We start from the raw sequence: 22,713 nt of genomic DNA on the forward strand, positions 1-22,713 counted from the left end.
GTTATATTTATTGTCATTTAAAACTGTCCCGAGGGTAAAAACCTGCACCTGGCAACATTCACGAAAGGGGCGGTTACTAGGAGACAGTGGTGGGTGAATAAACCCGCCTCCTTTTTTAACGTAACCAATCATATAGTGGGAAGTATGTGTCAATCACGTGTCGCGGTGTAAAATCTGTTCGGGGATTGGTTCCTGCGTCAGCCAATCACAAGTGAAGATTTTTTTAACATTTCCACCCGATTAAGCTGCGGCTCATTTTCACCTCCGGGAAATGACTGAGGGGGCGCGCGACACACACACACCCAGGGAATAATAATAATACTAATACTCCGGGGCTAAAGGGCGGAGCGGGCAGCGGACGGTGAGCGGTTTGTTTCTGTATTAAAGGCTTTAATGACTTTATTAATATCCAAAACACGCCTTCTTTAATCGTGTGCGCTTTTATAGTGGCTTGAGGATTTAATGATACAGTGAGAGTGTGTGTGTGTGTGTGAGTGAGTGTGTGTGTGTTCTGCATTTCTCACAGGACTGTAATATAAATATGGTTTAACTTTAAATGATAAATAATTCTGTTCCAGTTTTATTCGTCATGCGGCGAGGCGGAGCTTCTCTCCCTCACACTGACAGGAGCAGGGGAGAGACAGGTCAGCATCCCCCCCCCCTGTCTCTCTGTCTGTGTGTGTGTGTGTGTGTCTCTCTCTCCCCCATCTGTCTGTCTCTCTGTCTGTCTCTCTCTCTCTATCTCCCCATCTGTCTCTCTCTCTCTGTCTGTCTCTCTCCCTCCATCTCTCTCTCTGTCTCTCCCTCCATCTGTCTCTGTCTCTCCCTCCATCTGTCTGTTTGTCTTTCTGTCTGCCTCTCTCTCCCCATCTGTCTGTCTGTCTCTCCATGTCTCTCTCTCTCTGTCTCTCCATGTCTCTCTCTCTGTCTCTCTCTCTCTCCCATCTGCCTGTCTCTCTCTCTCTCCCATCTGCCTGTCTCTCTCTCTCTCCCATCTGCCTGTCTCTCTCTCTCCCCATCTGTCTGTCTCTCTCCCCATCTGTCTGTCTGTGTCTCTCTCTCCCTCCATCTGTCTGTCTTTCTGTCTGTCTCTCTCTCCCCATCTGTCTTTGTCTGTGTGTGTGTCTGTCTGTCTCTCTCTCTCTCTCTCTCTCTCTCTCTCTCTCTCTCTCTCCCCCATCTGTCTGTCTGTCCCCATCTGTGTCTTTCTCCATCTGTCTCTGTCTCTCTCCCTCCCTTCATCTGTCTGTCTGTCTGTGTTTCTCTGTCTCTCTCCCCCAGCTGTCTGTCTGTCTGTATGTCTCTACATCTGTCTCTCTCTCTCTGTCTGTCTCTCTTTCATCAGTCTGTGTTTCTCTCTCGATCTGTCTGTCTGTGTCTGTCTGTCTCTACATCTGTCTCTCTCTCTCTGTCTGTCTCTCTCATCAGTCTGTGTCTCTCTCTCCCCATCTGTCTGTCTCTCTCTGTCTGTCTCTCTCCCATCTGTCTCTCTCTGTCTCTCTCTCTCTCCATCTGTCTCTCTCTCTCCATCTGTCTCTCTCTCTCTCTCTCCATCTGTCTCTCTCTCTCTCTCTCCATCTGTCTCTCTCTCTCTCCATCTGTCTCTCTCTCTCTCCATCTGTCTCTCTCTCTCTCTCTCCATCTGTCTCTCTCTCTCCATCTGTCTGTCTGTCTCTCTGTCTCTCTCCCTGTCTATCTGTCTGTCTCTCTCTCTCCCGTCTGTCTGTCTGTGTCTGTCTGTCTGTCTGTCTCTCTCTCCCTGTCTGTCTGTCTGTCTGTCTGTCTCTCCCAGTCTGTCTGTGTCTGTCTGTCTGTCTGTCTCTCCCAGTCTGTCTGTGTCTGTCTGTCTGTCTGTCTGTCTGTCTCTCTCTCTCCCCTTCTGTCTGTCTGTGTCTGTCTCTCTCTCTCTCCCCGTCTGTCTGTGTCTGTCTCTCTCTCCCCGTCTGTCTGTCTGTGTCTGTCTCTCTCTCTCTCCCCGTCTGTCCGTCTGTGTCTGTCTCTCTCTCTCTGTCCGTCTGTGTCTGTCTCTCTCTCTCTCTGTCCGTCTGTGTCTGTGTCTCTCTCTCTCTCTGTCCGTCTGTCCGTCTGTGTCTGTCGCTCTCTCTCCCCGTCTGTCCGTCTGTGTCTGTCGCTCTCTCTCCCCGTCTGTCCGTCTGTGTCTGTCGCTCTCTCTCCCCGTCTGTCTGTCTGTGTCTGTCTCTCTCCCTCCATCTGTCTCTGTCTTTCTGTCTGTGTCTCTCTGTCTGTCTCTCTTCCCATCTGTCTGTCTCTCTTCCCGTCTGTCTGTCTGTCTGTCTGTCTCTCTCTTCCTGTCTGTCTCTCTCTCTTCCTGTCTGTCTGTCTGTGTCTGTCTCTCTCTCTCCCCGTCTGTCTCTCTCCGTCTGTCTCTCTCCCTCCATCTGTCTGTCTGTCTTTGTCTGTCTGTCTCTTTCCCTCCATCTATCTCTGTCTGTCTCTCTCTCCCTCCATCTGTCTCTGTCTTTCTGTCTGTGTCTCTCTGTCTCTCTCCCCGTCTGTCTGTCTCTCTCTCTCTTCCCATCTGTCTGTCTGTCTGTCTGTCTCTCTTCCCGTCTGTCTGTCTCTCTTCCCGTCTGTCTGTCTCTCTTCCCGTCTGTCTGTCTCTCTTCCCGTCTGTCTCTCTCTCTCTTCCCGTCTGTCTCTCTCTCTCCCCGTCTGTCTCTGTCTGTGTCTCTCTCTCTTCCCGTCTCTCTGTCTGTCTTTGTGTGTCTCTCTCCCTCCAGCTATCTATCTGTCTGTGTCTCTCTCCCCCATCTCCCCCGTCTGTCTCTCTCCCCCGTCTGTCTCTCTCCCCCGTCTGTCTCTCTCCCCCGTCTGTCTCTCTGTCTCTCTCTCCCCCGTCTGTCTCTCTGTCTGTCTCTCTCCCCATCTGTCTCTCTCTCTCTCCCCATCTGTCTCTCTCTCTCCCCATCTGTCTCTCTCTCTCTCTCTCCCCATCTGTCTCTCTCTCTCTCTCTCCCCATCTGTCTCTCTCTCGCTCTCCCCATCTGTCTCTCTCTCGCTCTCCCCATCTGTCTCTCTCTCGCTCTCCCCATCTGTGTCTCTCTCTCGCTCTCCCCATTTGTGTCTCTCTCTCGCTCTCCCCATTTGTGTCTCTCTCTCGCTCTCCCCATTTGTGTCTCTCTCTCGCTCTCCCCATTTGTGTCTCTCTCTCGCTCTCCCCATCTGTCTCTCTCTCGCTCTCCCCATCTGTCTCTCTCTCGCTCTCCCCATCTGTCTCTCTCTCGCTCTCCCCATCTGTCTCTCTCTCGCTCTCCCCATCTGTCTCTCTCTCGCTCTCCCCATCTGTCTCTCTCTCGCTCTCCCCATCTGTCTCTCTCTCTCTCTCTCCCCATCTGTCTCTCTCTCTCCCCATCTGTCTGTCTCTCTCTCTCCCCATCTGTCTGTCTCTCTCTCTCCCCATCTGTCTGTCTCTCTCTCTCCCCATCTGTCTGTCTCTCTCTCTCCCCATTTGTCTGTCTCTCTCTCTCCCCATCTGTCTGTCTCTCTCTCTCTCTCTCTCTCTCCCTCTCTCTCTGTGTCTCTCTCCCTCCAGCTGTCTGTCTCTTTCTGTCTGTCTCTCTCTCTCCCCATCTGTCTGTGTCTGTCTGTCTCTCCATCTGTCTGTCTGTCTCCCTCCCTCCGTCTGCCTGTCTGTCTGTCTTTCTGTCTCTCTCCCTCTCTCCCCATCTGTCTGTCTGTGTCTCTCTTTCTCCCCATCTGTCTGTCTCTCTCTCCCCATCTGTATCTGTCTGTCTGCCTGTCTGTCTGTCTGTCTGTCTGTCTCTCATGCTGTCTGTCTGTCTCCTTCTCTCTCTGTCTCTCTCTCTCTGTCTGTCTCTTTTTCTGTCTCTCTCTTGCTCTATCTGTCTCTCTCTTTGTCTGTCTATCTGTCTCTCCGTCTCGCTGTCTGTTTCTGTCTGTCTCATGCTGTCTGTCTGTGTCTCTCTCTGTCTTGCTGTCTGTCTCTGTGTCTCTGTCTGTCTGTCTCTGTCTGTCTCTCTTTCTGTTGGTCTGTGTCTTTGTCTGTCTATCTCTCACTTTGTCCGTCTCTCTCTTGCTTTCTATCTTATTCCTCTGTTTTTATTAATGTGTAAAGTGTGAGGAGCCTCTGCATTACAGATGAAAACATTACGATATGACCAATATTTCATTTTTTCCCCAAAGGTCCATTACAGGTCGCTTCCTGTCATTACACTTCCTGTCCCTGTACAGGTCACTTCCTGTCCCTGTACTGTCCAACTCCATTTTAAATCCCAGGAAAGAAATGAATGATTGGGCATTGTGGCTTTGTTCATTTGTTGAACGTCGAAAATGTATAACATTCATCTTTCCAACGGAAACGTGATGTGACGTGTGATTTGAGCTCCATCGGCTGGATGGATCCTGTGTTGAATGTGGAATTGTGTAGAGTAATACAGACAGGACTCTGCCTTGCAGACCGTCACATGGCTTTGAGACACGGCCCTGCACTCATTCAGCACTCATATGCTCAGATGGAGTGATCAATTCGAACGCGTTTTATTTCATCCTGTTTTTCAAACATTCAGGCCATATCCACGCTTCCACACCGAGCCTGACCTCCTCTCCTCTCTCTGACATGACCACCACAACCTTGAGCTGAGGCCATTAAGATCTGGGCTGCATCACATTAATCTTCCATGAGGCTCAAATCCCTCAGCCAGCCATGTGATCCGCACCTCCTCCTGATCAATGAGCACGAGAGCGCGGAAGGAACCTTAAACTCATTTTATTGCCTTTTAGAGAGAGAGACATTTCTTCGTGAACTTGGGCTCAAGGATTTAAAAAAAAATCATTCAGATGTCCCAATGAACCCATCTAACTGTTAACGATCTAATCTTTAAACAAAGACTAATTTAACCCGGGCACCTTTTTTTAACGAGCAAGAGGAAAAAATAAACAGCATGATTGATTTAAGTGTAAGCAGTGTTCACTAATGTCATTAACATCGATCGGAGTGTGTAGGAGCTTTCAAGCTGTAATCCATGACTTCCTGATTAACTGGGGAACAAATATGAGGCGACACAGAGGGCAAATTCCCTCAACATCAACATGGGAAAGATAAGAGAGACACACAAACCAAATGAAGAAGTGTGTTGACCTTCATAAGTCAGGGAACGGTTATAAAAAAAAAAATAGCAACTCGCCTGAAAATGTCCATTTCCAATGTCCTGTTAGGCAATAAAAAAGTGGACACCAGCTGGAACTGTGACAAACTCGCCTGGAAGAGGAGCCAAGTTTATTTACCCCCATGTACAGTGAGGAGGAGGGTAAGAGAAGCAAAAGGAGTTTCACTGTTGGTGAATTAGAAGAAAAAGTAAAATCTTGGGGTTTCCAAATCTCCAAAACCACCATCAGACTCCACCTCCATGCCAACAGATTATTTAGAAGGTTCCAGGAAAGTCTTTTCTGTCAGTTAACCACAAACGTAAGCACCTGAAGTTTACAAAACGCTACGACAACTTTGACGGAACCATGTTCTCTGGTCTGATGGAACAAAAATGGAGCTTTTTTTGGCAATAAACACTCGCGGTGGGTTTGGTGTAAAAAGCAGGATGGCTATAATGAAAATAACCCAATCCAAACTGTACAATATGGTGGAGGTCCTGTGATGTTTGTTTTGGGGATGTTTTTCCTCCAAAGTCCCTGGAAACCTTGTTAGGCTCCATGGCATCATGGACTCCATGAAACACCAGGACATTTTAAATCAGAATCTGGCTCCTCTGCATTTTAGGAAACTAAAACTGGGTCGTTATTGGATCTTCCAGCAGGACAATGATCCGATGTCCAAATCAACACTAAAATGGTTCACTGAACACAGAATCAAGCTTCTGCCCTGAACATCTCAGTCCCCTGAGCTGAACCCTAGTGAAAACCTGAAGAGGAAAGGGCACAGGAGAGGGTCGAGGACCCTGGATGATCTGGAGAGATTGTGTAAAGAGGAATCGTCTCAGATGCCCTGCTTTGTATCTCCAACCTTATAAAATTTTCCAGGAGAGACTCTGTGCTGTTTTACTGCCAAAGGAAGGGTGTACAAAGTATTAATTAAATGCAGGGAGGGGTGCCAATAATATTGGAGGGTGCTGTATTCTTCAAAAGGTTTGCTCCTTGACTTTTGGATTCAAATTATTACCCATTGATCTGCCCTCGCGGGCGGCACGGTGGTGTAGTGGTTAGCGCTGTCACCTCACAGCAAGAAGGTCCGGGTTCGAGCCCCGTGGCTGGCGAGGGCCTTTCTGTGCGGAGTTTGCATGTTTTCCCCGTGTCTGCGTGGGTTTCCTCCGGGTGCTCCGGTTTCCCCCACAGTCCAAAGACATGCAGGTTAGGTTAACTGGTGACTCTAAATTGAGCGTAGGTGTGAATGTGAGTGTGAATGGTTGTCTGTGTCTATGTGTCAGCCCTGTGATGACCTGGCGACTTGTCCAGGGTGTACCCCGCCTTTTGCCCGTAGTCAGCTGGGATAGGCTCCAGCTTGCCTGCGACCCTGTAGAACAGGATAAAGTGGCTACAGATAATGAGATGAGATGATCTGCCCTCTTGTTCTGTTTTCAGTCTCTCTTCATAACTGTGAGCCTCAGAAGATTTTTCGAAAATCAGATCAGCTGTAACAGTGTCTGCCATTTTGTGCCAAACAGCAGCTAGCTAAGCTACTAGCTGGAGAAGGAAGTGACACCTAGGTCGCTAGACTTAGGCTATGCATGTACAACCCCGATTCCAAAAAAGTTGGGACAAAGTAAATAAAAACGGAATGTAATAATTTACAAATCTCAAAAATTGATATTGTATTCACAATAGAACATAGACAACTATCAGATGTCGAAAGTGAGACATTTTGAAATTTCATGTCAAATATTGGCTCATTTGAAATTTCATGACAGCAACACATCTCAAAAAAGTTGGGACAGGGGCAATAAGAGGCTGGAAAAGTTAGAGGTACAAAAAAGGAACAGCTGGAGGACCAAATTGCAACTCATTAGGTCAATTGGCAATAGGTCATTAACATGACTGGGTATAAAAAGAGCATCTTGGAGTGGCAGCGGTTCTCAGAAGTAAAGATGGGAAGAGGATCACCAATCCCCCTAATTCTGCACCGACAAATAGTGGAGCAATATCAGAAAGGAGTTCGACAGTGTAAAATTGCAAAGAGTTTGAACATATCATCTACAGTGCATAATATCATCAAAAGATTCAGAGAATCTGGAAGAATCTCTGTGTGTAAGGGTCAAGGCCGGGAAACCATACTGGGTGCCCGTGATCTTCGGGCCCTTAGACGGCACTGCATCACATACAGGCATGCTTCTGTATTGGAAATCACAAAATGGGCTCAGGAATATTTCCAGAGAACATTATCTGTGAACGCAATTTACCGTGCCATCCGCCGTTGCCAGCTAAAACTCTATAGTTCAAAGAAGAAGCCGTATCTAAACATGATCCAGAAGCGCAGACGTCTTCTCTGGGCCAAGGCTCATTTAAAATGGACTGTGGCAAAGTGGAAAACTGTTCTGTGGTCAGACGAATCAAAATTTGAAGTTCTTTATGGAAATCAGGGACGCCATGTCATTTGGACTAAAGAGGAGAAGGACGATCCAAGTTGTTATCAGCTCTCAGTTCAGAAGCCTGCATCTCTGATGGTATGGGGTTGCATTAGTGCGTGTGGCATGGGCAGCTTACACATCTGGAAAGACACCATCAATGCTGAAAGGTATATCCAGGTTCTAGAGCAACATATGCTCCCATCCAGACGACGTCTCTTTCAGGGAAGACCTTGCATTTTCCAACCTGACAATGCCAAACCACATACTGCATCAATTACAGCATCATGGCTGCGTAGAAGAAGGGTCCGGGTACTAAACTGGCCAGCCTGCAGTCCAGATCTTTCACCCATAGAAAACATTTGGCGCATCATAAAACGGAAGATACGACAAAAAAGACCTAAGACAGTTGAGCAACTAGAATCCTACATTAGACAAGAATGGGTTAACATTCCTATCCCTAAACTTGAGCAACTTGTCTCCTCAGTCCCCAGACGTTTACAGACTGTTGTAAAGAGAAAAGGGGATGTCTCACAGTGGGAAACATGGCCTTGTCCCAACTTTTTTGAGATGTGTTGTTGTCATGAAATTTAAAATCACCTAATTTTTCTCTTAAATGATACATTTTCTCAGTTTAAACATTTGATATGTCATCTATGTTCTATTCTGAATAAAATATGGAATTTTGAAACTTCCATATCATTGCATTCCGTTTTTATTTACAATTTTTGTACTTTGTCCCAACTTTTTTGGAATCGGGGTTGTATTAATAAGTTTTTAGTTTTAAAACTCGTCAGTTTTGCTATGTTTGTGCCTGGCGTCAATACTGTGGAGTTTTCAAAACCCCAAACCAGACACTTTTCATTACATTACAGGCATTTAGCAGATGCTCTTATCCACAGACAGAGGTGGACAGTAACTGTAGAACTTTGCACGGGTGGGTGGGGCACAGAAGTACGGCAGGCTAGAACTGAGTTTCCAAAAACTCCTTTTTATTAATACTTTTCAGCGTTTTTTCACTCTCTCAGACACACGCGCATACACACATCAGCCGTCTGGTTGGGGAGAGAGCTCTCTTCCTCTGCTCTCTCTCTCTCTCTCTCCTTATATCGGGCGTGGTCGCTGGGAAGACACACAAACAGGTTAATTGACATCAGGTGTAGTGATTCTGCCACTTACCTTCCCTGACTCTGCCCTCCGGTCACAGACTGACGCTTGACCACGCCCCCGCTGCCACATACCCCCACCACCCGACTCAGGCCGGGCAGCTGTCCAGCCTGCAGTCGACACCCCCCTGACGGGAGAGGAAGTCCGCCACAACCATCTGCGCCCCTGGCCTGTGGATCACCTTGAAGTTAAAGGGCTGGACTGCCAGATACCAACGGGTGATCTGCGCGTTGGCATCCTTCATGCGGTGGAGCCACTGGAGGGGTGCATTGTCCGAACAGAGGGTGAAAGGGCGTCCCAGCAGGTAGTAGCGGAGGGCGAGGACCATCCACTTGATGGCTAGGCACTCCTCCTCGATTGTGCTGTAGCACCCCTCACGCACTGACAGGTTCCTGCTGAAATACAGCACGGGGCGATCCTCCACCTCCTGGGACAAAACAGCCCCCAGCCCTCTGTCCGACGTGTCCGTCTGCAACATAAAGGGGAGAGAAAAGTCAGGGGAGTGTAACAGTGGCCCCCCACACAGTGCAGCCTTCACCTCAGAGAAAGCCCGCTAGCATTGCTCCGTCCACTGGACCGGATCTGGTGCCCCCTTTTTAGTGAGATCAGTCAGCGGGCTGGTGACGTCCAAATAATTAGGTATAAACCTATGATAGTAGCCAGCCAGCCCCAGGGACTGTCTCACCCCCTTTTTGGCCTTGGTCAGGCTGCAATCGCTGCGGTCTTATTAATTTGGGGACGCACCTGCCCATTGCCCAAGTGGAAGCCCAGATACCGTACTTCCACTTCACACACTTCTTCGGGTTGGCCGTGAGACCCGCTTGCCTCAGCAACCCAAGGACGGCCCTCAGGTGCTGCAGATGCCGCGGCCAGTCATTACTATAGATTATGTCGTCCAAGGATGCGGCCGCGTAGGTGGCGTGGGGGCGGAGGACCCTGTCCATGAGCCGCTGGATCGTAGCGGGCGCCCCAAACAGCCCAAAAGGAAGTGTGACAAATTGGTGTAAGCCAAACGGTGTGAAAAAGGCCGTTTTTTCTCGGGATAATGGAGTCAAGGGGATCTGCCAATAACCCTTTGTCAAATCCAGTGTCGAATAAAAGCGAGCCGTGCCTAGTCGATACAGCAACTCGTCAATGCGAGGCATTGGGTACGTGTCGAATTTAGACACCGTGTTGACTTTTCTATAGTCCACACAGAACCGGACTGACTCGTCGGCCTTGGGAACCAAGACCACCGGGCTGCTCCAGTCGCTGTGGGACTCCTCGACAATGGCCATTTCAAGCATGGCCTCGAGTTCTTCCCAAACCACCTTTTTCTTGTGTTCGGGTAGCCTGTAAGGGCGGCTGCGCACTATCACCCCCTGGGGCGTCTCAATGTGATGTTCTAGGAGGCGGGTGCGGCCGGGCAGGGGCGAGAACACGTCCGAAAATTCAGTCTGCAACTGGGCAACCTCTGTGAGTTGGGTTGGGGAGAGGTGGTCTCCACAGGGGACCAGAGAGGTAAGCGATGTCAATGTTTTTCTTTTTGGACCTCCGGCCCCAGCTCCGCCTTCTCCGGAACCACTGACACAAACGCCACGGGGACCTCCTCGTTCCAGAGTTTAAGCAGATTGAGGTGGCAAATCTGTAGTGCTCCACCCCTGTCCGTTTGCCTCACCTCATAGTCAACGTCCCTGACTCGCCGTGTGACCTCAAAGGGTCCTTGGCACTTGGCGATCAATTTGGAGCTCGACATGGGCAACAGTACGAGTACTTTTATCTCCCGGTGTGAACTCCCTAAGGCGCGTACCCCTGTCGTACAGGTGGGTTTGCCGTTCTTGAGCCTGCCAAAAATTCTCCTGGGTTAGGTATGTGTGTGTGTGTGTGTGTGTGTAGTTTTGCGCGCAGGTCAATAACGTATTGAATTTCGTTTTTGCTCGGTGAAGGTCCCTCCTCCCCCCAATTTTCCCGCAGTACATCTAGGATGCCGCACGGCTTACGCCCATATAATAATTCGAACGAGGATAACCCCGTGGAGGCTTGTGGGACCTCTCGCACTGCAACAGGGGTTCGAGCCATTTATCCCAATTGTGTGCGTCCTCGCTTACGAATTTTTTAATTATATTCTTGAGGGTGCGGTTGAACCATTCGACTAAACCGTCCGTTTGTGGGTGATAGATGCTGGTGCGGATCAGCTTAATTCTCAATAACCCATACAGTTCGTGCAGTGTGCGTGACATAAACGAAGTGCCTTGATCAGTCAGAATCTCTTTGGCGATTCAGACTCGGGAGATGACGTGGAAGAGTGCTTCCGCAATACTGCGTACTGAGATATTGCGAAGAGGCACTGCTTCCGGGTATCGCGTTGCATAGTCCACCAGGACTAAAATAAAGCGATACCCTCATGTTGACTGATCTAATGGCCCGACGAGATCCATCCCAATTCTTTCGAACGGGGTCTCGATTAATGGCAGAGGGCGCAAAGGACCTTTTGGAATGGCCGCTGGATTTACTAACTGGCATTCGCGGCACGCTATACACCACCTACGGACATCGTCGCAAATCCCTGGCCAATAGAACCGGGCCATTATTCGGGCTAGTGTCTTATCTTGCCCCAAGTGTCCAGCCATGGGATTAAAGTGAGCTGCCTGGAATACCAATTCCCGGTGGCTCTATGGGATCAAAAGTTGTGAGACCGTCTCCTTAGTCTGAGTGTCCTGCGTCACTCGGTATAATCTATCTCTCATAATGGAGAAATGGGGGAAGGATGGGGTGGCGTTTTGGCTGGAGCGTTTGACCATTGATTACTCTCACTTGGTCAAATGCATGCCGCAGAGTCTCATCTCGCAACTGCTCCAACGGGAAATCCGCAAGGGATTCCCCGAGAGAGGGAGGAGCCTGCTGCTCCTCACTCTGACACGAAGATGACGTAGATGGCTCTGTGACAGCTGCTCCCGCTAATCCCACTCCAGGACCTCCCCCTGCTGAACTACGGCAGGACCCACTCTTTACTAAATGAGTCATTAACTCCCGAAATCCCGGCCAATCAGTCCCCAAAATTATTGAGTGGGTAAGGCGAGGATTAACTGCCGCCTTTACACTAAATTTCTCCCCTCAAAATAGAATGTGGACCGACACTAAAGGGTAGTTGTGAACATCCCCGTGCGCACACACCTTCACCAATTGTGCTCCCCCCAATGCCTCGTCTTGCACCAGGCTTTGGTGGATTGAGGTCTGATTACAGCCAGAGTACACCAAAGCCTGATAAATATCCCCTTGGGCATTCACCGGTATGCAGTACGCTCCGGCCCGATCGAGGGCGGTTCCTGGTGTGTCGGGGATCCGGACCACCGCGCCCACCTCCATTACCGAGCACTGATGCTGGAGGTGCCCCGGCTCCCCGCAGCGCCAGCAAACCGGCCCGGGCTTTCTCTCTGCACCGGCACTCTGGGGCTCACTCACCTGAGGGGGGGGAGAGACAGACACGGAAGCGGGAGGGCACCGCGGGTGCGGTGGGCCGGCTGGGGTGGAGCTAGCCTCCACGGTGGGGGAACGGGGCAAGGACGAGACACAGAAGGGGAGGGGGAAAGAGAGAAAGAGATCTGCTGTCCTGCCGTGGGAACAGCCGCCAAATGATCCTCCACCAACTCGATGGCCTGATCCAGCGACGCCGGGCGATGGCACTGGACCCACTCCGCTGTTCCTTCGGGAAGCCGGACGATGAACTGCTCCAGTGCCACCAGATCGATGATTCCCTCGGCGTCGCGGTTGTCAGCCCTCAGCCACCGCCGGCAGGCGTCCCGGAGTTGCTGGCCAAACGTGAACGGCCGGCTGACCTCCTCTAGGTGTAGAGCGCGAAAGCGCTGGTGTTGTTGTTCGGGGGTGCGCCCCACATGCTGGAGGACTGCCTGGCGCAGGTCCGCGTAGACCAGCCGGCTGTCGGCGGGGAGCTGTAGCGCGGCCAGCTGCGCCTCGCCCGTTAGCAGGGGGAGCCCGGCCAGCCCGAGGCCTCTGCTGCTTGTTCAAATAGTGTGAGGAAGGCCTTGGGGTCATCGTGCGGGCCCATCTTCGTTAAGGTGAGGTGGGGTGGGCCTGCGGCGGTGGTGGACCCTGCCGATGCGAGGAGGTGCCAGAACGCCTGATGCTGTTCCTGTTGCACCAGGGCCTCAAACCGTTGTTCTTGCTCCTTTTGGAGGACGAGCAGCGCCTGGTGCTGGCTCTGTTGGGCCGTGGCGAGGGCGTGGATCAGGTCTACGAGGGGGGAGGACTCCATGGGGCTGTTCTCCTCTGTGCTCCAGTCCCGGGTTTTGGCACCACTGTAGAACTTTGCACGGGTGGGTGGAGCACAGAAGTACAGCAGGCTAGAACTGAGTTTCCAAAAACTTTATCACTTTTCAGCGTTTTTCACTCTCCCAGACACTCAGACACGCGTGCGCGCGCGCACACACACACACACACACACACACACACACACACACGTATATCAGCCATCTGGTTGGGGAGAGAGCTCTCTTCCTCTGCTCTCTCTCTTCTTATATTGGGCGTGGTCGCTGGGAAGACACACAAGCAGGTTAATTGACATCAGGTTGTAGTGATTCTGCCACTTACCTTCCCTGACTCCGCCCTCCGGTCACAGACCGACGCTTGACCATGCCCCCGCTGCCACAGTAACGAAGTACATTTACTTGAGTTCTGTACTTAAGTACGCTTTTTGAGTATCTATACTTTACTTGAGTATTATATTTTTCGGAAACTTATGACTAACTTCAGTACATTTAAAAGACAAATATCGTACTTTTCACTCCACTACATTTCTATCAGGGTCCTCGTTACTATGAAGCAGCTTTGAAAGTGGATATTTTTTTCTTTTCTAAAGCATGATTTTTTTTTTTTTTTCCCAGGTGACACTGAGAGCCGATCAGTAATCACTAGGGTCACGTCACGTCCATAGACTGTATAAAATCAAGTTCAATGATTTCTCAGCAGCATTATTTAACACGATCAGTTGATGGCAGAATGGAAGGAGGCAGTTCTTCTGAGGAATGCATGCACCCTAGAACCCCGGTTTCAGTTTTCTGAAAAGATTAAAGATTCATTTCGTTTTAAATGTTTGCTTTGTTTGCCGAAAACGAACCACGTCACGGCCTACAAAAACTCGCCGTCTGACCTGCGGAAGCATATTGAGGTGTATAAACGTTTTATTCCAGGAGAAAGCTTGCAGTGAAGTTGTCTGTGCTTTTAGAGCTAGCCATAACATTGCAATAGCTATGCAGTCTGTTTAGTCAAATGACTTTATATGGATTTGCCCGCCAAGTTGCCGTTGCCTTGTCCACGGCTAATGTTAACACACAGCTAGTTAACTTGGACACTGTTAGTTAGCATGTAAAAACGGAGTTACGCTAAGATGAATAATGTTAACTTATCTGAAGTCTTTTCAGAAATATATGTTTTAGCATAATCTTGCCAAAGAAACAGAATGTAGAAATGTTCCTTTTTTAGTAGCGTTAGCTACCCAATATGATTTCGAGTTTGAAAAGAGTTTGCTAGCATGTCAGGTGGAGCGTCACTGACTAGCTAGCTTAACGTTAAACCACCATGATGGCGCAGCATGCGTTCATTTTGTAAATCCAATAGGTTGCTTCAGAGGCGTTAGGTTTTGTAAACGTTGTGGCAATAATACAACGATGCGTTGAGAGGAAATGTACTTTTTATACTTAAGTATTTTTAAAAGCAAGTACTTCAGTACTTTAACTTAAGTAAAAATTTGACTGGACAACTTTCACTTGTCTCGGAGTCACATTTGACTAGTGGGATCTGCACTTTGACTTAAGTAATGAAGTTGGATACTTTGTCCACCCCTGTCCAGAGCAACTTACAACATACCCAGAGCAGCCTGGGGAGCAGTTGGAGGTTCGGTGCCTTGCTCAAGGGCACTTCAGCCAGTCCTGCTGGTCCAGGGAATCAAACCGGTCGCCTTTTGGTCCCAAAGCATCATCTCTAACCATTAAGCCATGGCTTCCCTTTTCGAAACATTGTTTGCGTTGTTTTCATTCGAAAAGTCCAGGGTTGCGTTTTAGTCTAGATGGAAAGAAACGGACTTTTGGAAAAGATAACGCAGACACTCGCGTTCGCTTCATGTTCTTCCTGCGTCTCATCAGTCATGATGAATCCTTCCATGATTCGTCACACTCATATCATGTGACCCTTTTCCAGAAGAGGAAAAAACTCACGCGTAACTCCGTGTACATGAATGATTATGTAATAGATCATGTGTTTTCAGGTGTTGGTATGGATGGAGATTATCTCTGATAAAATGGACGTCTGGGCGGACTAAAACTAAAACATATTAATGTGGGCGTAGCCGAATAAACAGCAAATTTTGGAAATGAATGCAAATAAATCAACCAGAATTTGTACTTCGAGTTTGTTTACAGTAATTCCAGTTGTACAAATTGGCGTAGTCGAATCTGACTGGCACTGATGCTGAGAAACATCTCAAAGATGTGCATGACTGTTTTGCTGTGCTGGGCAGTTGGTGATGAGGTTCCGCCCCTTTCAGAGGTCTACCCATCATCATCCAGAGACATGGGACAAATGAAGACCACACTGTGCTCTTAACTATAAAGTTTAGCATGATGTGTATATATTTTGTCTATGCAAATCACAACAAGACCCTCCCAGTCCCTCTGGGCGGGGTTAAAAAAAAATGCGTTAAAAGCCTGTTGTCCAACGAGCGTTAATCTTTCATCCCACTAAAAAAAAAGCTGCTGTGTAGGATGAGCACTTACCAGAAATGATGATTGCAACGTTTGAGCGTGGTTGTCGCATAAAAAAATAGTTTGGTGGTCCCGCCCGTTCCGGTACGTAGCCAAGATGGTGACCATTGAGTTTGAGAAGCGTGCAGTGTTGCACACTCAACATTTTGACGTCCAGGTCTCGTAGTGCACTGCATGCTGCCATACTTGTGGACTCAAAATAGGAAGTGTAAGTGCGGAAGTACGCGAGTTGAGACACCGAGTACTCGAAACTTAAGGGTTTCTCTGAGCTGTGTTGAGTTTCGAATGAGATTTTCACGCAGCAGGCTGTGCTGTTCACCGAAAACAAACAGGCCTGAGTTTCCCAAAAGCATCGCAGCACAAAGATCACCGTTAAATGGTAGAGCGAGCATCACAATGAACGCTCTGTCTCCTAGTTAAGATGCTCTTGGCGTTAAGAAGCTTTTGGGAAACCCAACCCAGTTTGAGATGAATCAACATCCTGCAGTGACATACTGTCATTTTGATTTTGTTAAAATGTTAAGTTCCATACACAGTGCATTTTGTGTGTGTGTGTGTGTGGGGGGGTATTGTGATAATGACCCACCCAAAACCCAATAAGGACACTGAGCGTCCAGCGTCCCCCTGTGATGACCTCGGTGCGGGTTTTTAACATGGAGTCGAGAAGCTCGTTTAGTCCGGTGCCTTGTTTGGTGAGGTAGTTAGAAGCAACGAGGACAAACGGGTGACTGGTGTAATCCTCCCCCTCCCGTCATCTTGTACACACTTTTTCACACTGGAGAGGACTATTTTGTTCTTCATGCTGTAAACGGACCCGGAGTCTCGTCTGCAGTTTCATGTTGGCTAAAACACTGTGTGTGTGTGTGTGTGTGTGTGTGTGTGTGTCCGAATGGCAATGGGAGTATCTGTCATCACCTAAGCTGCAGTTGTTGGAGTCGGACTAATACAGGGATCCATTACAAGCCCGGATAATGACTGACAGGGATATTTATTTTCAGCTGCCATGCTCGGGTTCCAAGAGCCAGGGTTAGAGCAGCGTGTTTACAGGGACTGAAGCACTGGGATATGACCCAATCGATTCTTAAACGCATCATGATTCTATTTTGCATTGATGCACCAAACATCATACCTGGAATTTTACATCAGCTTTTAGTTTATTGAAGAAAAAAAACTGAACAGAACCAAGTGTTCCTAATTAGATTATAATTATAGCCAAGTTCTGTCAAGGGCACCGAGAGTTGGTATGCTGGCGTGTCCATTTCTTGACCGGGAGATCTCGAGTTCTACTTGAAGTCAGGTCATACTAAAGACCATCATAAAAATGGTACCTACTGCCATTTGGTGAGGTGCTGCAATAGAGATGTGAGTAGGGAATCAAACTCTTTTTAGTTACTAGAGGACCCCCCCCCCCCCCCCCGCCCCCCACTGTAACCGTAGCGATGTAATAGGTGAGAAGGCTGTAGAAACGGAGATCGGCGCCACCTGATGCACCTGAAGGGCCTGGTTAGTACTGGGACCAGAGACTTCCTGAGGAAAACCGGGTCCTGGAACGGGAGGGGCTTTGACTTTCTGTCAAGGTCAAATTCCATTCAGAATTTCATTACAGACTTAATTACTGAAGATTTAGTGTTTCATATGCATTCAAATATTTAGGACTTTTTAAAACAAAAAAATCAGACCAAGGTCTTTTTGTACGGCTCGGTCAGTACTATCAAGACCTCGGTCTGGTATTTTCCCATAAAGACCTCACACTCAGTTAATAAGTAGTTAGTAAAAACTATAAATGTTTTTGTGTCATTTTGTTCTCATTTCTCAGTTTTAAGACTCCGATTTAAGATCTGATTTAAGATGTTTCAATCAATGGATTTATGCAGAAATGCAGAAAATTGGAAAGGGCTCATAAACTTTCTCATCAGAAATCCATCGAGACGAGTAAGATTGTCCACTACAGGTCAATCCCTGTGCACCTTAAAGGAACAGTCCACCGTACTTCCATAATGAAATATGCTCTTATCTGAATTGAGACGAGCTGCTCCGTACCTCTCCGAGCTTTGTGTGACCTCCCAGTCAGTCAGACGCAGTCAGACGCGCTGTCACTCCTGTTAGCAATGTAGCTAGGCTCGGCATGGCCAATGGTATTTTTTGGGGCTGTAGTTAGATGCGACCAAACTCTTCCACGTTTTTCCTGTTTACATAGGTTTATATGACCAGTGACATGAAACAAGTTCAGTTACACAAATTGAAACGTAGCGATTTTCTATGCTATGGAAAGTCCGCACTATAATGACAGGCGTACTAACACCTTCTGTGCGCTTCGACAGCGCATTGATCCGGAGCTCAGATATCAATGCGCTGCCGAAGCGCGCAGAAGGTGTTAGTACGCCTGTCATTATAGTGCGGACTTTCCATAGCATAGAAAATCGCTACGTTTCAATTTGTGTAACTGAACTTGTTTCATATCACTGGTCATATAAACCTATGTAAACAGGAAAAACACGGAAGAGTTTGGTCGCATCTAACTACAGCCCCAAAAAATACCATTGGCCATGCCGAGCCTAGCTACATTGCTAACAGGAGTGACAGCGCGTCTGACTGACTGGGAGGTCGCGCAAAGCTCGGAGAGGTACGGAGCAGCTCGTCTCAATTCAGATAAGAGCGTATTTCATTATGGAAGTACGGTGGACTGTTCCTTTAAGGTGACTGACTAGTCCAATGCGGGATGCACAAACTCTTCCACACGCGGCACAGATAAAATTGGCAGCAGCAGGCAAAGGAGCCCTTTCACGTTCCTTGCGCTGCGAGCGCTTTTCCTCAGCTTTTTGGCGTCTCTCGAGCTCAAAGCGAGCAACGCCTTCGCAGACAGCCCTTCGCCATCCTGCTCTGTGACGGGCAATGTCCTCTCAGTTGTTGATACTGATGCTGCATAACTTCAAAGAAGCTTTTGGATTGTCCTTAAAGGAGATACGCAGCCTCGCTTTTTGTTTATAAACGCCTTGAGACCTCAAGAATGGCACAGGAATAGTTTTAGTAATTTTTACGATTAAAGTGATTCATATCGGTAGCGTTCTGAGTGAATGACCTTGACATCTGTGATGTCACAGCAGGAAGTCTGTCGGTCTCATCACCATTTCCGCTATACTAAAAACACAGAGCTGACTGCAACTCTGATCCTCCATTTTGAGCTAATTTATCGCCATGCCATGTAGATGTGTTGATGGCGGGTGCAGCAACACGACAGAAGGTGGATTTACGTTGCATTCATGGCCCAAGAATGTTCAAACTGCAAAGATTTGGACGCGTTTTGTGAGAAGTTCATGGGCACATTGGGCGCCTACGAAGTGGTCTCTCTTCTGCTCTGCACATTTTACTGAAGACTCGTACGAGACCTCTGATCTGTTGAGGAGCGTTGGCTATAAGCCCGGATTGAAAGAGGGTGCAGTACCAACAATTAAAGGAAAAGAAAACTACAAGAAAAGGAAAGTAAGTTCAGTTGCACCAGTTCTCCCGGAGTGTAAGCAGAGGGTTGTTGGTAAAACCCGGGATGGGACATGACATATTATTGCTCGGACAGTGACCTCCCCGCGGTTGTTGCTAAAACCGGTGACATCCCGTTCCGGGTTTTAGTAATTGCCTGAGCCGAGCAGTAATGGCGGAGTACTCAGTATGGAAAATGAGTGGAGCAGCTGTCTGATTTCTAAACTGGATATCGCTGCCATCTCGCCCTTACGTGGAAGAAGCGAATGAATGGAGAACTGAACGAACAACTGAAAGTCAGATTGTTTCAAAACAATCGGCCACAAGGTCGGCCTTCAAGAAGCGAGAACACAGGCGGGTAAGCTCCGACTCTCATTTGGATATAAAAACAACACGTTGTTTCCCTGCATTTAGATTAATACATGTAACTTGTATTCTGTGTTGAAGTTAGCGGTATAAGATTATTTAATTTGCTTCAGAATGTGATCGTCTCAGTTCATCTGATTTATTTAATTATCCTTTTACGGTTTATCAGTGAAAATGCATGCATGTACATGTATGTTGCATAAGTTATAACACCCATCCTGTTTTAATGAGAGTCAACCCACAATCAATGAAGTCAAATCAGTCTTTGTTGAGCGAGTCGGTAACGCTATTTCTTACTTTCACCATAAAGTTTTATTTACATGACTTTGGTCTATAACTGTAAAAGGCCTCGGCCTTAAAACCGGTTCCCGCTGTGACGTCACGCACTCAGGGCTGGCTGGCTCAGAGTCAAGGATGGAGCTACTATCCACTCAGAAATGTATTTAAAAATAAAGGTTCTGCGTATCTCCTTTAACTGGGTTCTCTTTGATCTAGTTTTAGATCTTGGATAAAGATCTGATCATATTTTGGGTCAAATTAACACAGAAATACAGAAAATTGTTCAGACAAGGGTTCACAAACTTTCTAGCAGCAGTGTACTTCAGTAGACAGAATGAATAACGTGTGGACATGCTGTTTAGTGATTGATTACGGTTTCCACCCCAATTCCAGTGCTTTATATCTCTTCTCTAATAGCAGTTGTCCAATGATTACAATTTCTGTTTATTAAACATGTCATTTGTATTCATAGTTATATTTTACGTTGTGGAACGTCGACGCATCAGTCACGTTAAAACGGCTATAAATGGTCGTTCCTTTAACCATCTTCTCTCCCTTTCTTTTTTTTCCTCCTGTCTCTGTCTCAAAGACAAAAATCCAGTACGCAGCTTGAAACATTAATGATAAACCAGAAAACGTAACAGTTGCGTAAATTGTTACTCTATAAACGGTGATGCATTCGAACGAGCGTATTAATAAAGAGGATATTACCCAGCTGCACGAAGATATGATGTTTATCTTCGAGTTGTGACTGTATATATCACGAGTGAACAAAGTGAAGGAGTGAAAATCTTTTCCACATGAGAAGATCAACTTCATATCTTTATGCCACCATGTAATGCTGTTTATATTATAGACCCTTTTCAGTCACGTGACCTTCGTAAACGCGACCGCCATTTTGGACATGTAGTGGACTTCGGCTCAAATCAGTTTGAATGCGAGGAAGGCGACAAACGAAAACCATAAAAGAAAAAGGAGCGAGATGCAGAAAACACCTTCACTATCCAGCGACGTAGGGCATTTACAGGGCGAGCAGAGGGAGAGGTATTTGCAAAAATTGAGGTTAGCAGGCTTAGAGAACGACGTTTACCTGCTTCCACCAGGGTTGCTCACTGACGTACGGAAGTACACGAAGCCCTCGTCTTTACCTGACTTCGGCCCACATGATCTGTATACCTATGTCGTTAAAAACCCATCGCCATACACATACACGCCAACGTCTGAGGTTCCGGAGCGCGCTCCGGCTTGCTCCCGGAGTGCTCCGGCCGAGGTTCCCCTCAAATTAAGCAGCGCGCGCTGGCTTGCTCCCGGAGTGCTCCGGCCGAGGTTCCCCTCAAATTAAGCAGCGCGCGCTGGCTTGCTCCCGGAGTGCTCCGGCCGAGGTTACGGAGCGCGCTCCGGCTTAATTTGAGGGGAACCTCGGCCGGAGCACTCCGGGAGCAAGCCGGAGCGCGCTGCTTAATTTGAGGGGGAGCAAGCCGGAGCGCGCTCCGGAACCTCGGACGTTGGCTACGGCAGCTATTTATACTGGATCCGGTGTAAATAGCTGCCGGATCATAATTACAGTAAACTAGTAAATACAGTAAAGGAAAAACTTGAGACTGAAAGGTTTTAACAGTCATCCAAATGACTGAACGTAAACATTGCTACAGTAACATACCAGCTACTTGTTGACATTAGCTAGTCAACAATAGCTACTACAGAAGAACAAAGAGGTTACAATGGGTTATTTTAGCCTATTTGGTTACACACTCGCCGCCACAGAATGTTAACAGCAATGTAATGCCTTTTCTGGCTAATTTTATTCGTCTTACCTCCAACAAAGTGGTCACTACACAAGCGTTGGTATGCCGAGGGCTGACAATCTTTCCTGTTAATGGCCGCTATCCAGCTTCTCCATCGGGATCTGATAAAATGATAACCCTTGCCTTGTTTGTTGATGGTTACTACATCCAGGTGCACAACAATATAGTGGCATGATGGAAGTCTTGCTGAAAATAAAAACTTTCTTTGCTGCCGTTCCTCAATGCTGGCTGTGGTAAACTACTGGTAGTACATGTCCAAAATGGCGGCCGCGTTTGTCGTGACGTCACGTGAAAAGGGTCCATATGGACACATCCACAAAAAAATACGCAAGCGAATCAAAAGAATTTTAATTCTGAACTGGTTCACCATTTTGACAACACGTGTCCAGTCAGCAGGAAAACACTAGGAGTGATGTCATCAGAGTGAAATATCGGGAATTATTATACATACCGGACACTTTTTCGATGGAATAAAAACGCGTGTTCTATTCCCTTCTAGCAGGTTTCATTCATTTGGTTTGATAGCATGCAATATTGTTAGCATATCGCTTATCCTACGTGTATTACGTCACTCTACCCAATGGAGAATGAGCGTTGAATATAGTTTACGATATTGCATGGTTGTCAAGACAACATGACGTCACATGTTGGAAATGTAAAACTTCTGCACTAGCGAGTGACTGTGACAGTTTGTAAACAAACATGGCCACCAGGTTTGCTCCGTTAAATACGGAAGATTTTGAGAGAAATTTGAAAGAGAAAGAATTGGCTGGCGTTGAGTAGTATATCAGATATATCCCATTCAGTTAGCATGATATTGAATGAGTCGAAGACGAGTAGCTGAATGGAATATATCTGAGATACCACGAAAAAGGCCATTATTATTATTATTATTATTATACATACTTTTCATATCAGCATTCTCAAAGGCCAATGCTAGCTTACCCGCGACTCGGTGCTGTCAGTGCGGCAGTGCGTTTACTTTCCAGCCGGTGTAGCTTTCATCAATAGTGTTACCGAAGGCCAATGCTAGTGCATTCAAGCCGAATATTATTATTATTTTCCCTGTGGGGCGGCACGGTGGTGTAGTGGTTAGCGCTGTTGCCTCACAGCAAGAAGGTCCGGGTTCGAGCCCCGTGGCCGGCAAGGGCCTTTCTGTGCAGAGTTTGCATGTTCTCCCCGTGTCCGCGTGGGTTTCCTCCGGGTGCTCCGGTTTCCCCCACAGTCCAAAGACATGCAGGTTAGGTTAACTGGTGACTCTAAATTGCCCGTAGGTGTGAATGTGAGTGTGAATGGTTGTCTGTGTCTATGTGTCAG

The 22,713-nt window shown here is 47.7% G+C and overlaps 1 protein-coding gene across 1 annotated transcript in view; it reads left to right on the forward strand.

Annotated features, from left to right (window-relative positions):
* The first annotated feature begins 342 nt into the window (after positions 1-342).
* Positions 343-22,713, forward strand: part of ampd3a (adenosine monophosphate deaminase 3a) — a 101,415-nt gene continuing 79,044 nt past the window's right edge. The window contains exons 1-2 of the mRNA XM_060940835.1: positions 343-361; positions 579-644. Of these exons, the coding sequence (XP_060796818.1) occupies positions 590-644 (55 nt within the window). The 5' untranslated portion in view covers positions 343-361; positions 579-589. The remainder of the gene's footprint in view (positions 362-578; positions 645-22,713) is intronic.

This window comes from Neoarius graeffei, chromosome 15 (genome assembly GCF_027579695.1).
Source record: "Neoarius graeffei isolate fNeoGra1 chromosome 15, fNeoGra1.pri, whole genome shotgun sequence".
NCBI classification, from domain to species: Eukaryota; Metazoa; Chordata; class Actinopteri; order Siluriformes; family Ariidae; genus Neoarius; species Neoarius graeffei.